General features: G+C 56.4%; 1 protein-coding gene across 1 annotated transcript in view; it reads left to right on the top strand.

The window, feature by feature from the left end:
* The window catches only part of FA2H (fatty acid 2-hydroxylase), a 51,021-nt gene that overhangs the window by 21,274 nt on the left and 12,263 nt on the right, over positions 1–17,484 (top strand). The window contains exons 2-3 of the mRNA XM_002711722.6: positions 7,273–7,365; positions 17,014–17,156. Of these exons, the coding sequence (XP_002711768.2) occupies positions 7,273–7,365; positions 17,014–17,156 (236 nt within the window). The remainder of the gene's footprint in view (positions 1–7,272; positions 7,366–17,013; positions 17,157–17,484) is intronic.

Below are 17,484 nucleotides of genomic sequence, written 5' to 3'. Positions count from 1 at the left end.
GGGGCTTCAAAAGAGTTTAGTGAAAATACATAGTATGGGGGAAAATGCATGGATTTAGATCTTTTGGCACCAAAATAAACGGATCTTTTATTTCCACTTTCCATAAACTTTTTTAACTACCCTCATATAGTCAGACATGTTGATTTGGTTCATAGAACTTGCTTGTTCTAAATGCAAATCAATTTTTAAAATCTGGAGACTTCACATTAAAATCTTGTGCTCTGGCTTTTCTTAGAAACCAGAAGGTCCCCTCCTCCCATAACCTGGCCTTTACCAGGGCTGTTTCCTGTCACAGGGCATGGCCCCTCTGTGCCACTGTAGGCCACTCACTCCATTCCTTGTGGCCTCCCTGATACCAAGGCCAAGTGACAGTGGCCATTGACACTGCCCTTGTTGAGTTTCTTTCTCCTCCATACCAATGCATGTAGCAAAAGGGAGCATCCTGGTTTTGTCTGGGTATTTAGTACCCATATTCTAAGGAAAATCCAAGCCGAGCATCTTTCTTTGCCGAAGGGAAGAATAGTCCTACATGTTTGATAGACAAGCAAAACGCGTCCGTATTATGAATCATCCCCTTCCAGCTCTCTCGATGCTGTCACCAGCCTGACCTGTGAGGACAGAGCAGAAAGTTGGGGTGTCCCTGCCAGCCAAGAGCAACTGCTTGTTCTCAAAGGCAGAGCTTGGGGTCACACACCGAGTCGGTGATGAAGCCTGGTCTGGAACTGTGTCCTGGGCTGGAGCTGACTCGGAGGCTGGGACTGGACAGCGGCTCTGGGTTCTCTCCCTTCCAGGTGCCCCCTGAGCACCGCCTCTCCCAGGAGCTGGCAGGGGAACAACCACTAGGTGCTTTGTGTATTCGGGGCTGAGGGTGCTGGCCTTGTGTGAGAGAACTGGCAGAGGAGAGTGCCCAGAGGAAGTGGTGGTGGGGGCAGGACCGCTGCCCCAAGAGGGAGGCTGCAGTTCAGCGCCTCCTGGCCAACCAGGACTTGGCCTTGTGCTGGGAGAAGCGAGGCTGGTGCAGCTGCCTGGCAGGCTTTTCTCTCTGGTGGCCTCAGACTGCAGCTAGAAGGACCCAAGGGTCCAAGTGCCCTCCATGTACCACCACCGTTATCGCCCTGCACGGCTCAGACTGGGCGGGGGGCCGCTCCCTGGCTGCTTGGTAGGGCACCTGTTGTCCACTGCCCCTAAAAACACAGGCTGTGAAAGATACCAGGGTGGCTCTTTGCTCTCCAGGCCCGGGTTATCAGCCTCCACAGGGCACCCACCTGCTCGGGAACGTTTCCTTCTGCATTTGCTTGAGTGCCGCCGCTGTGCTGGGTTCCAGCACATTCCACTTGGGATTCCAGACGTGTCCATTCCACATGGACCGAGGCTCCATTCCAGCTTGGAGACAGTCAGCAGGGCTACGGGCCCAAGGAGAGGAGGTGCTTCCAGCCACGGTACCTGCCGTGAAAGTGTTCCCCCTACCCCATGGCAAGGTCAGGGCGCCAAGGCTACTGCGTGTCCCTCAGGTGGACTCTGTGAAAAAGCTGTCACATGCCCCAGGCAGGCTGGACAGCCCCTGTGTGGCCACCCTCATGCCAATTCTCTCAGTGACAGGTAGTACCCACCTGGCTATAAAATCCCTCACTGCATGGCCAAATACTGCAGTGTGTTCCATCCAGAGGCACCACCAGCACAATGTCCTAACGCTGCAACAAAGGCATACGCTCAGATGTTTCACGTGGAGGTGCTTTTTGGTTTTTAAAGCTCTCTGGCTTCCTTCCAGGATCAGGGGAGTCTTTTAAATAATGCATTGTGGAAGTTTCCAAGAAACTTGTTTCAAAAGCTTGTCATGCTGGGGTTGTGCCCTAGTTCCCTGGAATGACCTTTAGACACTCCTGATTCATGGATGGTGTTGGCCCGTGGAATTCAAGGGTGAGCCTGGCTCGACCATAAAATGAACACCAGGGCCCGGACGCCTGGAAAGCAAGGGTTCAATCAGCCCGCGGGGCGTGCAGAGCGGTCGCTCCCAGCGAGACTCGGTTCATTCCACGCAGCCGCCGGAGGAGAATGGGAGTCTCCTTCAGGAAGGTCTTTGGTCCCATGCACAGAAGACTTTTAGGTTTCCTGGCATCTCATAGCCGACGTGACCTGAGAACACTGGGCAGTGGAAGACGCCCCACGGGGCATTTTACAGCACCTCAAGGTCTCCTGGCTCCAAGTGACGCCAGCTCTGCTCTCCTTGGAGTCTCCCCCTGCCTTGGAAGCGTGTCCAATCTCGTGATGATAACCTGGCTGCTGCCAGGGAGGGGTGTGGTCTCACGACACCACCCCAAAAGCACCTTGCTTCTAGGGGCACTCTGGGATTTATTTATCCAAAGTATCTCACTCGTGACATTTCTCCCGGGTGGCCCCAGGAACCTTGAGGCATGATTAAGCTGGGTCAGCCGGGTCGTGGGGAGGGCGGGAGGAGGCCATGCCTAGTCCCTTTCTCCGTGGCCTGCCCTCTTCATCCTCCCTCGATGCCAGGCGCCTGGCCGGGGCTGGACAGTGGCTCCCAGGAACCCCCGAGAAGGAGTCCCTGACTGCTGGGAGCTGAGGATGTCAGTGGGCAGCCAGGCTCTGGGCCCTAGCTGGCTCCTGTCCTGGTGCTTGGGAGCGAGGCAGAGGGCAGAGAGCATGGCGCCTCCCCTTGCCTCACTGGACTGCATTTGCACAAAAAAGCCTTCAAACTGCTCTTCCCAGTTTTAGCCAGCTTCCCTCATGAGCTGGATCTTCAGTCATTTTTGAAGTGAAACCTTAGCACTGGAACATGATGAACAGGTGGCCCACCTCCCATTTCGGAGCCCCATAGTCACAAACTCGAACCCAGAAAACAGCTATGTATGTATGGGTCATGCTCATAAAGCCCGCGTTTTGCTTAGTCATTGTCTGCACTCATATTTAAAAAAGGAACCCCTCTGTCTACGTCAATATAAACTCGCCAACTGCCGTTTCTCTGGCAGAACGGTCTTTTATTCTGAAAACACTTATTTCCTATGCATTTAGTGTTGACATTGCCTCTTGGGCATATGTTGCTTGCAGTCATTTTTTAAACAATTTTTATTTGGCAAAATAAAATGTTGCCAGGCTCCTATCAGCTTACGTGCATTCAGTTCTGCACGCGCCTGTCCTATATACTTGGCCAAAGGCCAGTGAGAAGCTTTGGCGTGGGTCTGGTTGGAATTTGGACCCTTATATCTTGACACTGCCCTCGCCTGCCCAGAGTGGCATTCTAAGAAGGCACAGTCCGTATGCCAGGGCAGCCCTGCCAGGCAGAGCTGTGTTTCCCCCCCACACACACACACTGTCTGGAGGTGCTGAGCGATGAGCCTGCTCTATTCGACTCACATTCCCAAGGAGCGAGAGTCACGCCACACTTGTGGGCTCCAGTCCTAGCAGCCAGGCCCACATGGTAGTGTCTCGGGGCAGAGGCTCCCCTGCTAAGGCCCAGCATTGAAGCATGGCTCCGCCCTCAACCCTCAGGACCTGTGGCTGGAGCAGCTAGAATTTCTTTTTTTTTTTTTTCTTAAGATTTTATTTATTTATTTGAGAGGTAGGTAGAGTTACAAACAAAGAGGGGGAGACAGAGAGAAAGGTCTTCCATCTGCTGGTTCACTCTCCAAATGGTCATAACGGCCACAGCTGGGCTAATCCTAAGCCAGGAGCCAGGAGTTTCTTCCAGGTCTCCCATGTGGGTGCAGAGGCCCAAGCATTTGGGCCATCTTCCACTGCTTTTCCAGGCCATCAGCAGGGAACTGGATAGGAAATGGACCAGCTGGGACTCAAACTGGTGCCCATATGGGATGCCAGTGCCACAGGCAGATGCTTAACCTACTATGCCACAGCACTTGCACATCCAGCACATCTAAGGGTCCAACCACTGCAGCCACAGGAACAGGAAATGCTAATTCACAAGGTCCCTGCCCCATTGGCTTCTGGAACACCAGTGGACGAACAAGATAATTACCCCACCATTCGGAAAGCAGGGGCAAGACGTTATAAGGACCACTGTAGGCGGTGGGTCTTTGCATACATGGAAAATACGCTTTTTATGCAGTTGGAGAATGAAGAGCTTGTTTCTCACTAGAACAGTTAGGGGAGAAGAGCATGAGGGTAAAGAGAAGTGTCCCAAAGTCCTACGTCTAGCTTGACCCCTCAGCCGCAGGGGACTGCTCCCCGCTTCCGCTGCCTATGCCGGCTAATGAGAGCCGTAACTCCGCCTGCTTCCTACAGCCATGAGGAAGGTGATGGGGGATGGGGCTGGGTGCACAGCAAGCCTCTGTCTCCATCTCACACGGGGAGACGTGAGGACACAGCCGGTTGTCCCTGTGTGAGAGGGAGAAGCTCGTGTCAACCCAAGGAGCCGGGAAGCACGGGGTGGGGGGTTGGGGTGGGGGTGGGGGGGACTTCAGGGAAGCCCAGGAGAAGCAGAAGGCAGAGGATGACAGCGCATGCGCCTCCAGGAGCGCCCATTCCATTGGGATGGGGGAAGCTGGGATCCGAATCCCAGGGCAAGGGGCTGGAGAGAGAGGGCCGTCCCAGAGTCTGCGGAGCAGGTGCAGTGCAGGTGGATGGGGCTCCACTGCAGTGTGGAGAACTTGGCAAGAGGAAGGGACCAGGACCAGCGACCCTGACGGCTGGTCTTCCTGTCCCTGGTCATCTCCCTTGGGCTTTCCCTGTCTCCCACTGCCCTCCCTCTCCTCCCTGCGCCCAAAGCGTCCAGGGCCTCCTGCACGGCTTCTGTGTGGCCGCAGGTCTGCATCACTCTCTGGCCCACACCAGCTCTCTGTCCCTGTGGGCAGCACTGTTCTACTTAAAAAGCTTCAGGAGGCCATGAGCTGAGAGAGCTGCTGGAAGGGCCAGCGGTTGCTTGGTTCCCACAATCAGAACTCAGGAACTTCCCACGCAGGCAGTGCTGGGTCCTGTGTGGGCCCCCTCACAGCTGCCGTGGAAGAGGAGTGTGGCCAGCGGGCAGGCGAAGAGATTTCGCTGGGTCCCAAAGGGTCCTAGGGGAAGCAGATGGCAGGGGGCGGGAGTACCAGCTGTCCTTAGGTGGGGCTCAGGCTGCCCTGCAGGGGCAGAACCAGGAGTGATACCTGGAAGCGTGCAGGTGGCCCGCTGAACAGAAGGGACAGTTTTACAAGGACCAGAAGTGTGAGGTGCATGCCTGGTGCTAGGAGGTGGCAGTCAACATCGTCTCTGTCATGGCCAGCGATGGTTCAGGTGGGCATGCCCCAGGCAGGTCTGTGTCTGTCTCCCTGGGGGGTGTAGGACAAAAGCACTTAGTGATATTGTGCGTGGCAACCCCTTCCTGCTAAGACCAGAGGCAGATGGGGTTGCAATGAATGGAACTGGGGGTGCAGAGAAGGGGTAGATTTTCCCTAAAGAAAGACTTGGGGTGACCACAGTAAATTACCTCTCCTGCGGGACAGGCCAGTGACAGGCGGCACTCCCGGGTATTTTATTTTTTTATGTATTTGAAAGGCAGAGAGCTCCCATCTGCCGGTTCACTCCCCCAGATGCCTGCAGCAGCCAGGGCTGGCCCAGGTGGAAGCCGGGAGCCTGGAGCTCTGCCCAGATCTCTCACATGGATGGTAGGGGCCCAACCACGTCAGTTATCACTTGTCACCTCCAGGATGTGCATGAGCAAGGAACTAGAATCCCAAGTGGAGCCAGGACTCGAACCCAGCACCCTGGTATGCAATGAAAGTATCCCAGGCAGTGTTGTAACTGTAGCAGCAAATGCCTGCCCCAACTCTGGGGTATTTTGAGGGTAAAATAGAATCAGAAGGAACAAGATGACGGAGTGACCAACATGGGGAAAAGGGAGGACATATAAATGGATACTTAAGGAGTTTCAGTGCAAGACGCGCTATGAAATTCATTCTCTTTGTCCTCAAGAAAGCATGAGATGCTTTAAAAAAAATCAGGTATGAGCTTGATGACACGAAATAAATGTACCAAGGACATGGCAGGACAGGACCATGACAGCCTACCTTTATCTGGGATACATGATGGGTCTCCCTAGGAAGGCCAACCTGGTCACTGTCACCATCAGTTTCATTTAGAAACAAAAACGTAAGCATCATGACAGTATAACTTCAAGTGAGAGCCTGCCATTGTGATGTAGCAGGTAAAGCCACTGCCTGCGGGGCCAGCATCCCGTGTGGGTGCCGGTTAGTGTCCAGCTGCTCCACTTCTGATCCAGCTCCCTGCTAATGGCCTGGGAAAAGCAGCAGGAAGATGGCCCAAGTGTTCGGGCCCCTGCACCCATGTGGGAGACCTGGATGAAGCTCCTGGCTTCTTCTGGCTCCTGGCTTCAGACTGGCCCTGGCTCCCGACTTCAATGTGGAAAGTGAACCAGCAGATGGAAGACCTCTGTCTCTGTCCCTCTCCCTCTGTAACTCTGATTTCAAGAATGGCAAATTTTAGAAAAAAGGAACCTCAAGTGACTCCTCATCCAGTCCCCTCTACCTCTTGCCAATACCCAGCTTCCAGGGGCCTCTGGGTGGCCAGCAGCACCCTGATTTCCTTCCATCTCAGGGGGCAGGCACCGTTGGTGAGCTTTCTCCTACGGGGAAGTGTGAGTTTCACCTCTGTGCCAGCCTGTTCTCCCTGGCCTCACCCTGTGTGACGTCAGGGCTGGCTGGGGCTGTGTGATTTTCCCAGCACATTCCATTTCCTTCCAACTTTACCTCTTTGCAGTTCGATTTGACCTTGAGCTTACTCGGGCACTCCTCTACCAGTTCCATGTGGGGCTGCTGGCGGGACAGGCTCCACCGCTCCCTGCTGCCTTGCCCGCTGTGTGCACCTTGAGGCCACTGCCATGGCCATAGGACCTCCTGAACAACCAGGGAGAGAGGGAGGGAGGCAGGGTAGACACCAGGCGTGGGTGATGCCCACCCTGTGACTCCCTTTGCCCGACACCTGCCAGGGGTCTGGAGGGACCTGGCAGGGACCCCTCAGCCGCTCTTGTTTCCCAACACTCACTCCCTCTCCCCAATCTTTTGCCTCTTTTCTTTTTGTAGGAGTTTGTTTTCTAAGCGAGAGGAAAAGTACAGAGAAGAATGACCCCCACATCAGTGTCCCTCTGCTTTCAAATAGTGCTCAGTGCCCTTGAATTCCACCCACCTGCCCCACCCACAGGGCTCCCGGGCTCCTGGCTGCTTCCTCACCCATCCGGGAGCTCAGAGCTCGGTTCCCTTCCCACCCTGCTATAAGTGACCCTCTCGTGTCTTCTCTTTTCAGGGTTCCCTGGAGAAAGAGGCTGCAGACTTGGTAGAAACTCAGAAGACAGACCCAGCTCTCGAACCAAGGTTCAAAGTGGTGGATTGGGACAAGGTAGCTGGCGTGGGATGGAGGAGGGGTGACTGACAATTAACGACCGCTGGGACAAGGAGTGCGTGTGTGGAGCCAGAGGCCGGGGGACTCACAACAGGAAGATGAGGGGAGAGGCAGCAGGTGCCCCAGCTCACAAGCGGGGACCTGGGGCAGCAAACCCATGCCGAGGTTGTGGGGGCGCCTCGTTGGTGGACAGCGGGGGTACAGCACACAAGGAGGTCTCTCTTTGCCCAGAGCCAGCCTGTCAGATAACCCTGGAGGAATAGAAGTCTCCTACCAGGACTCCCAGAGCTGAGGAGGGGACAGTGGCAGGGGCAGTGGACCCCGACTTGCGCAGTACAGCCTAGGCACCAGGCAGAGCTGCCCTCGGCATTCGATCGCCTGAGTCACTGATGGCTACAGGGCAGGGAGCCCGCACAGGTGTGCAGGGAACAGGTGATGGCAAACTCTCTTGGTGTCTGGAGGCCGGCACCTTGCTGTGGTCAGGCAGATGCCGGTGGTGGGGGAGATGAGATCTGGAGGTGCTGAGCAGTCGCTGATGGAGGCGCAGCCCCCAGCTAGGGAGCCAGGGGAGGAGGCGTTGCCTGGGGGTTCTGGAGGGGACCAGGCCTGGACGCTGCTTCGCTGCAGTGTGGGGCACAGGATTGCCTATGCATGGTCATGGTGCTATTTCCTCTTGGTGCAGATGAAAATGCCTGGCCTGTGCGCTGCAGACAGAAGCTAGCAGGGCAGGCCCCTCCCCCAGGGCCAGCAACCCCCATCCGCACCCCCTGAGTGCTCATGACAATGTGAGCAAGTGCCGGCAGGCAGGGCAGGCAGCGTGCCCAGGGGACACAGGCGACCACGGGAGATGGGATAGGTAACAGCTTGCCGGGCCTTTTGGCCAGGACTTTTGAACCCTGACCTCGGGGCTCAGAGATGGCACCTGTCACGTAGGTGAGCCTTCAGTCCACAGAAAAGACGCCTGTGGGCTTCCACCTAGGCTGGGAGAAGGTATTCTGTGGCCACCCCCTCCAGGGAGGCGTGACAGTGGAAGGAAGGCCAGTGAGAAGAAAGACTGGCTGCAGCCCACAGCAGGCCTCCTGCTGGCTCCCTGGAATCTGGTCTCCGGGCCTCAACCCTCAGCACAGCCACACTTGCTCATGGGGACGCTCACCCAGGCCAGGCATGGGGGTGGGGGTCTTGGTACAGAAGGAAGACTTCTCTGGATGCTTCGGGGGACTTGTGCTTGGAGGACCAAAAGGACAGCAGCTTGGGTAGTTCACAGACCCTGGGAGCTGAGCAAGACAGGCAGGCCCCTCCCCCAGGGCCAGTAACCCCATCCACGCCCCCTGAGTGCTTGCCCTGAGGCAGCAGGAGCTTTGAGGGTCCAGCAAATGAGCATGGGACCAGAGGGGGCTGCAGCGGGTCCCAGCCCAGGGAAGGAGTGCAGAGAGGGGCCAGCACCTGTGGGCATGGCTGAGGGCGTGGGCGCTGGGAAGAAGTTCTCTAAAGAAAAAGCTGGCCCAGGCTGGACACGTGAGGCAGGCACAGGGGGCAGGAAAGACCACCCAGGTGGGGAGGGGACCTGCTCTGGGAAGGGTCCCTGAGCTGTGGGTCAAGGCTCACCCTAGCCTGTCACTGTGTGAGGCCAGGGGTGGGTCAAGTCCATCCAGGCTGACTGCCATCACCTGTACCCCAGGGAGACAGCCTCAGAGGGGAAGATGGGCACCTCCTCCCCAGGGCCTGCTCCCGGCTTAGCCTGACCGGGGAGCTGGTGCCAGACGCCAGGCCTTTCTTAGATTCCCCTTTGCACTCACTTTCTTCCTTCTCCCCCCTTCCTCTCGTGTCCCTGGCCTGGCTGGGCCTCCTCCAGGCAAGGAGTTGTCGCCAACCTGGGCTGTCCGGCGCTCCTTTAGGACCCTGTGAAAAGCCAGCTCAGGGAGGCGAGGGTCGGAGGGGCTTTGCTGGTTTCTTCTCCATTTTTGTTTTCTCAAAAGGGTTCTGGTCCCGGCTCATCCACAGGTCCATGCACCCTTTGGGAGGGAGCGGAGGGGCTGAGAGTGGGCACAGGACTCCCCTAAGCCCTGCTCCTGATCCTTACCCAGCAGGACTGAGGAGGCCATGGCGGGAGGGGGTCTCGTAGGACAGACCTTGAGGAGCGGTGGAGAGAGGCCCACAAGGCAACTTTTCCCAGCTGGGGGTCCGCAGGCCCCAGGCAGGTTTGCACATCTGGTCCTGAAATTGAGGGTTTGCCAAAGGGAACTCTATGCTTTGCGTTCAAGGTGAGTCCTTGGGTCTGCGGAGGAAGGGAGCCTTGAGCTACCAACCTTCCCCGGCTGCAGCAGCCAGGACCAGTGTAGGCCATGCTGGAGAGAGTGAGGGGAGACAGATGGGGATGCTGGGCCCAGGGAGAAGGGGAGGCCAGCAGGGAGGGGCAGGAGGCCAGGGCGGGTGCGTGGCGCCTGGTTAAGATGCAGCTGGGGGCATTCACATCCCGTGTCAGAGGGCCTGGTTCAAGCCCAGGCTCCACTTCCAGTTCTGGAATTCCTCCTATTACAGTAGTGCTGGCTCGAGCACTTGGGTTCTTCTACCTACGTGGGAGACCTAGAGTGACTTGGCCCAGTCCTGGCTGTTATGGGCATTTATGGAGTGAGCCGGTAGATAAGTATACCGTATCTCTCTCTCTCTCTTTCTCTGTCTGCCTCTTAAATAAATAAATAAATAGCAAGAAGCAAGTCCAGCTGCCCAGCCTGCTCAGAGGTGAGACACAGTCTGGCTCAGGCCCTGCGTGGAATTTTACTGGAAGAATGTCTAAATCATCCCTTTGATCATCCGGCCAAGCAGGACCGGGGCTTCCTTCAGGGACAAGAAGCCGGGTTGTGGCTCCTCACCCTGCGTGCCTCTCTCCCTGCTTTCTGGAACCCAGCTGTCCTGGAGCTTGAGCCGGTTTGGTGGCCGGAGCTGCCCACTGCTCTTGGTGTCTGGGTACACGCCTGCTCCTTTTGGGCGCTTGGCTGTGTCCCTCTCAGAGCCCTCCCTTGGGCACCCTCTCCACCACCCTCCCCGTTTGGGGAAGCAGCCCAGGGAGCGAAGGAAACAGGAACCACCGGAGGGGTCTGCAGGAGTTCCCTGCCAGTTGCCTCGGGCAGTACAGCTGGCACCAAATCCACACTGCTCTTAGGGAGCAGTTACTGGTGCCAAGCACTTTGGATCATTTATTATCTGACTTGAGCCTGCCAACAGCATAAAGATTACAGCTGTCCTGAGTGAACTGATGGGAAAGAGCTTCTATCTCCCACCCAGAGTCACCTGGCGGGGACCTTAGTGGTCCAGCTGATGGTACCCGCTGAGCCTGCCTCTCCACCGCTGCTCCCCTCCGCACGTCCTGGAACCGTGATGGTTGGCCAAGCACGAGCCCCTGAGGCCCGTGTCTGGAGAGGCGGTAGCAGGAGGGAGGCGGGAGGCTGAGCAGGCGCTGGAGGTGTCCCCAAAACCCAGCCACATCCTCTCCTCTAACTGCCAGAAGCGCCAGCCAGATTACAGCATAACTGGCTCTCTTCCAGCATCTTCAGGCTGCCGGTGGGTGTGGCTGCCCTCTTCTCTCTAAGACAGGGAGGCTGTCAGCCAGGTGTGTCACAAAACGCAATGCAGTGGTCCGCTCAACCCCCTGCCTCTCACCCGGCACACACAAAAAACCCTCGAGATCAGGGGCTGCTCAGTGGACCTGAGCTTGTCCCAGGTGGACCCCACGGGGTGGGCCTGCAGCCCCCTGAAGAGCCACCGGAAGCCCCACCTTGCTGGCCCCACTGACCCCTGCCCCAGACTCAGCCCCAGGCTCCTGAAAGCCTCTGTGCTGAGGAGGTCACAGCCACGGGGGCCTGACTGTGCTGAGCTAAGGCCTCCAGGCCAGATGGAAAGAACCCCGGGTCTAGGCTGGACGCCTCCAGCCCTCAGTCTTCTCATCTGTGAAATGAAGCTGCCACAGCCCCCGCCTGGCAAAATCAGGGGCAAGAAGTGGGAGGGGCACTCGTGCAGAGCATCTTGTCCTCACTGCCCGCCCCCAGAGTCCATCCGCCTCCCTGGCTCAGAGAGCTGCCCTGGAGCTATGTGCTCTGGGCTCCACGGACATTTCTTTAAACCATTGTCCTGGCCGATGTTGGCGGTGGGAGGGACTGCTGGCACCAGCCGCTGCCCGGCTCCCACATTCCCCTCCACTGTTGGAGAGAAACAGACTCAGCCCGGTGGCTCCCTGACCTGGGCTGCCCTGGGACCACGTCCTGGGCCACCTGGGCCTTGTGCTGTGCAGCAAAAGGGGACCTGGGGGGTGGGGGTGGGGGCAGAGGAGGCTCCCTCCCCACCCTGGCAGCGGTCCCTCCGCCCACCCTGGGGGCAGCGGGCTGCCCTTTCCCCTGCTGGCCCAGGCGCTGCCTCAGCTGCATTCCTGGCATAGCCTGAGAGGCCCTCCCCCACCCCTCCCCACTGGGGCAGGGCCAGAGCTGGGGGGAGGGGTACGGGGCCCACGCCCACCGCCCACTATAAGGTGCGTTGGCCAAATCACCCCGACTTGCATCTGCCTCCCCGGGGCCTATTCCTGTGGTCTCTGGATCACCAAAGGCCCCACCCCCAGCCTCTACAAGCTGCCCACTACAAAGCGGTTTCTGGGTACATCTCACCTTCATCCACACGGTCTGGATTTAGCTATAGGTTCCCCTGCTATAAAGGGAGGGGGAACTGGAGGCGTGGTCCCCCTGCTCCTCCCCCCAGAGCTTGGCTGGTGCCTTGCCTGAGTCCCCAAAGCTTTAGGAAGCTCTAGAGGGAGGGGCCCAGACCAGGAGCCAAGGGGTCCTCCTGGTGAAGAGTAGGATGTGAAACTGACCTCGAGCCGCTTCCCACCTGGCTGGATCCGGAGCAGTCCCATCCTTCCTGCCGAAAGCCAGTTCGCTGCCAGCTGCCCTGTTGAAAATGGCTAGCATGTGGGAGGTGGGTGCACCAGCTGAGGCTCTCCGTCCATGGCCAGGACTCGAGGAGAGTTGAGAAAGGACATCAGTCAGTGCAGGTCCGCCTATTGCAAGATCAAGGTCAAGCCCTCAGGGGGACGCCCCAACTTTGGGAAATTGTGTGGAGGCTTCTATGAGCCGAGGGAAGGGCGAGGAGAGGATCCTACTGAAACCAGCCAGCCGCCTCTGGAAAGCCCATGAACCTGGGCCTCGGTATTCTCATCCATAAAATGGGGAGGAGGTCAACAGGCCCAGATTCCAGGGAGGGCTCACATCCCAGGAAGAGCAGACCCGAGGCCTCTGATGACAGGCAGGAATTTTGCAGGGGAGGAGGTGGAGCAAAACCTGCCTGGAATCCCCCCAGAGTGGTCCTCCCAGGGCAGCGAGGAGGGCTGCCTCCCAGAGCTCAGTCTGGAGGCCCTGCAAAGCCACGGGCAGGCCACTGGCAGCCACGGGACTGGCCCTAGACAGCGAGCTCGTCGTTTGTACCACTGGCCCACACCTGCTCTTCTGCCCAAGTGCTTGGACCCTGCACCCGCATGGGAGACCAGGAAGAAGCACCTGGCCCCTGGCTTCAGAGCGGCACAGTTCCTGCCGTAGCGGCCATTTGGGGGGTGAACCAATAGAAGGAAGGCCTTTCTCTCTGTCTGTCTCACTGTCTATAACTCTACCTGTCAAATAAATAATAAAAAAAAAGAAGCAGCTAAAAATAAATAGAGGAAGTAATATAGAATATTTTTAAATATTTGAGGCAAGAAAGGAAGGGAGGACCAGAGGAGACAGACAGAAAACAGCAGGAGGTAGACCTATGCTGATACTGAATGTAAATAGTGTAAACACGCCAATCCAAGGAGACTGGCCCAGTAGAAAGCAAGACCCAGCTGTGTGCTGTCTACAAGAGATGCACTTGAAACATAAACACATACACAGGGTGGAAGTAAAAGGGTGGAAAAAAACAGGCCCTGCCAATGCCAGGCTTCAGAAAGCTGTGCAGCTCTCGTGACATCAAAGTGGACTTCGGAACAGTACCAGGGCCACGATGGCGATTTCCCAGTGGTCAAGGGGCCACCTCGTCAGGAAGACATGACTGGGCAACCTCAGGCAGCTCAGCCACCCTGTGTCCCCACCTGCGGTGTGGCGGTAACTGCAGGGCCCACCCGGGTAGGTGTGCGGTGAGGAGCGATTGATTTAACATGTGGAAAGTGTTCAGAACCGCGCTTGGCATCCTAACAAGTGCTCTGTGTCGGTGCTCAGAGTTACTGCAACTGGGCCAAAGCTTAAAGCTCTGCCTGTGACCCTGGTCCAGCTTCCTTGGAGGTGGGGCTCTGCAGGCTGCTGCGAGATAAGCTGTAAACACGGCTGCTGCCTGGTTCCTCGAGCTGCTTTTCCTGGTGCAGGTGGCAAGGTGGGGTGTGTGTCTGTGCGTGTGTGCACGCACGCACATGTATGCATGAGTGTACATTTAGAGATCTAGGGTGGAGAAACAGGAGGAATGAGACAGCATGCATCCCATGAGGCCACCTGCTGCTGAACCCAAGGGGTGAGGTCAAGGAGCCTGGGATCAGAAAGGGAGCAGCAAGTGGGCGGGGTTTGGACAGCTGCCTCTTTGACTGGTGCCAGGGCGGGATGGCTCCGGGCTGACCTGGGTCATCTTCCAGCCTGAGAAGCAGGAAGTGGTCCCCTCCCCCTGCCTCAGGAAGGCAGCCAGCTCCGGGGACCTGCCAGGTGCACACGGCAGGAGCCACAACCTTCCCCCCTTGACACAGTCACAGGAGAATGCCCAGGACCTTGTTTGCTTGCGCCAGGACCCTCACGTCCCCACTCCCAAGGACTAGCTTCACCCTCGAGCAGCTGGGCACACGTGAAGGCTGGCTCCTGGGAGACCCGCTGGGGCTGGGTCGGCTCTGGTTGGAGACACCTGTGCCGGGAGGAGAGTCCAGCCTGGGCTCCAGGATCTCTGTTGGCTCTGTCTCCCAGACCTGTGTCTTGTGCCTCCACTTACAGCTTTGACTCCTGCTCTTCCCTTGCCTGTCCAGACCCTGCCCTCCTGCTGTGGCTGCCTCACCCCCGACCCCTTGTTCTGGAGGTCACCTGAACACCCACCACCTCATCCCGATTGCGGGGGTAGGTTGGGGCCCAGTGGCTCCCTTGCATGGGATCTCACAGCTGCTGATGGGCAGAGGCAGGCTCTGAAGGTGGTTCCATCTCCAAGTTCATTGTTCTCAACAACTTCAGTTCACTGACTCATCGGAAATCTTCACAGCTTCTCAATGCCTACAGCTGTGGCTTCTGAACTCTTTTTGTTCTTTCTTCCCTAGGAGTGAACTTTTTGAACACACTCTATGTTAATGTCCATTTTGATCATCTATTCATTATTTGCATGGCTAACGTACTCTTGTACTCTGCATTTGAACACATTCAACTATGGCTTAAATTTGAGATAAACATCTCATAGTTGGAAATATAGTCTCTCTAAGGGCAGGTGCTTGGCTTAACAGTTAAAACGCCTGCATCCCATGTTGGAGTGCCTGGGTTCAAATCCCAGGTCCACTTCCAGTTATTCCAGCTTCCTGCTGATGCATACCCAGGGAGGTTGCAGATAATGGCTCAAGTAGTTGGGTCCCTGCCCAAACTGATTTCTAGGCTCCCAGTCCCAACAGTTGTGGGGTGAACTGGAAGATGGGAGGTCTCTCTGCCTCTTAAATGAATAAATATGTTTTTTAAAAGGAAGTAAGGGGGCCAGTGCCATGGCTCACTTGGTTAATCCTCCGTCTGTGGCATCGGCATCCCATATGGGCGTTGGGTTCTAGTCCCAGTTGCTCCTCTTCCAGTCCAGCTCTCTGCTGTGGCCCGGGAGGGCAGTGGAAGATGGCCCAAGTGCTTGGGCCCCTGCACCCACATGGGAGAGACCAGGAGGAAGCACCTGGCTCCTGGCTTCGGATCGGTGCAGTGCCAGCCATAGTGGCCATTTGGGGCGTGAACCAACAGAAGGAAGACCTTTCTCTCTGTCTCTCTCTCTCACTGTCTAACTCTACCCGTCAAATAATTTTTTTTAAATTTTAAAAAAATAAAAGGAAGTAAGGTCTTTATTTTTTAAAAAATATTTATTTATTTTATTTGAAAGGCAGAGTTATAGAGAGGCAGAGGCAGAGAGAGAGTCTAACATCCACTGGCTCACTCCCCAAATGGCCACAGTGGCCAGAGCTGGGCCAATCCGAAGCCAGGAGCCAGGAGCTTCTTCCAGGTCTCCCTCAAGGGTGCAGGGGCCCAAGGACTTAGGTCATCTTCTACTGCTTTCCCAGGCCCAATAGCAGGGAGCTGGATTGGAAGTGGAGCAGCCAGGACTCAAACCAGTGCCCCATGGGATGCTAGCACTGCAGACAGGAGCTTTACCTGCTGCACCATAGCACCGGCCCTGAAGTAAGGTCTTTAATATTTTCTTCCTGCTTCCGGTAGTCAGCCTGAGAGTACCAGTGGTGCCCATATTTCCTGCCTTTGGGGACAAAGCGCCAACCACTGGACCTGGTGCAAGTTGTCTGCTATTAAAGCTCTCGGCTGATCGGGCACGCACAGAGTTCCTGCTGGTACTGCTCAAGGTCCCAGCTGGGCCCCCATCATTCTCAACCCACGTCTCCATCTACACTCCTCACCCTGTTATCAACTCCTCCATGTCACATGAGTGCCAACACAAACCCCCGGTCCTCACTGCCCTGGACCTCGGTGTTTGCACCAATGGCTCTGCATCCAGAGCTCAGCCTGGCGTGGGTCACTATGAAACTCCCGCCTCGCACGCTGCATCTCGCTGAGCACTTAATGCACGTACCGTTATTACTACCTCCATTGTGTAGCCAGGGAAACAGGCTCGGAGAGAAAGTGTAATTTTCCCAAGGTCACAGAGGAAGGGGTGGAGCCAAGATCTGTAGTCAAGACCAGCTCCAAAGTCTGAACTCCAGATAAGCTCTACGCTCTACAAAGCAAAGACGGTCTCTTCTATTACTGTTGATTCTTTGCAAATTTAGTTTGGTGCAAAGAAATTGAAATCCATTCTTATTTTTTTTCATAATATGTATTTCCCATTGTGAAATGTGAAGCAAATTGTGGAATGTGTGATTATTTAGATGAATGAATGAATGACCCAGGCCAACACCAAGTGGACAGCCCATGGTGGAAGGGAAAGTCCCGGTATCATTCCTGATTCAGAAGGTATTGGCTCCTGTTGCTAAAGAGTCCAGGGCAACAATGACCCAAGTCCTTGTCTTAGACAAAAAAAAAAAAAAGTGTCCTGGGCAATACTTGGAGCTTCAGGTGCGGCTTCACCTGGGTGCTCAGACATCACCCCCAGGATTCCACGTCGGTAGCTGGTTTGGCATCCTCTGTGCTAGCCGGTTCCTCTGGCAGGCTCTGCCATCTTAGCAGCTCCATTAAGAAGAGAAGGTGCCTGCTGGCTCATGGCACCGGTGTAGGTCCTAGGCCTGTCCTGGGTCCTGTTGCTGTGGTCAGGGGCCTGGGAGAAGCAGCTTGGTCAGTTCTGGATCCCGGAAGCAGGAGGGTGAGGAGTCCCCCTGCCACACACTACAGGTGGGGGAGGGACAGCGGTCACCTGGAAGCGAGCAGGAGACTGAATGTGCAAAGGCGTGCGCGTCAAGTCCTCTGACTCTGTTCCTCGCAGGACCTGGTGGACTGGAAGAAGCCTCTCCTGTGGCAGGTGGGCCACCTGGGAGAGAAGTACGATGAGTGGGTCCACCAGCCAGTGGCCAGGCCCATCCGCCTCTTCCACTCAGATCTCATCGAGGCCTTGTCCAAGACTGTCTGGTGAGCCTGCTCCTCCTGTGGTGGGCTGTCCCTCTTTCTTGATGGTGCCAATCAGATTTGGAAGGGGGAGAAGCAAAGGAGCCCCTCCCCAGAGCCCAGGGCAATGCTGTAAGCCCTTGGGGAGGGCAGAACATGCCATAGGCACGTGCATGATTTTATCCACCAAGCAGGTGACAGCCCAACACATGGCCAGAAACCACTTTGAATGCCACCCCTGGTCTAGTCCAGACTTCTGAGAGGGATTTACAACCTTTAACGCCCATGGGAACAATTTTGCTTGCAATTAGCACCTCTGCCACAAGAGGTCAGTGTTTACCCAAATGCGTGC

Source organism: Oryctolagus cuniculus, chromosome 18 (genome assembly GCF_051225735.1).
Source record: "Oryctolagus cuniculus isolate XC-2025 breed Fujian yellow rabbit chromosome 18, ASM5122573v1, whole genome shotgun sequence".
Lineage (NCBI taxonomy): Eukaryota > Metazoa > Chordata > Mammalia > Lagomorpha > Leporidae > Oryctolagus > Oryctolagus cuniculus.
Note: the sequence above shows the minus strand (reverse complement) of the source record. Positions and strands in the feature narration are given on the sequence as shown.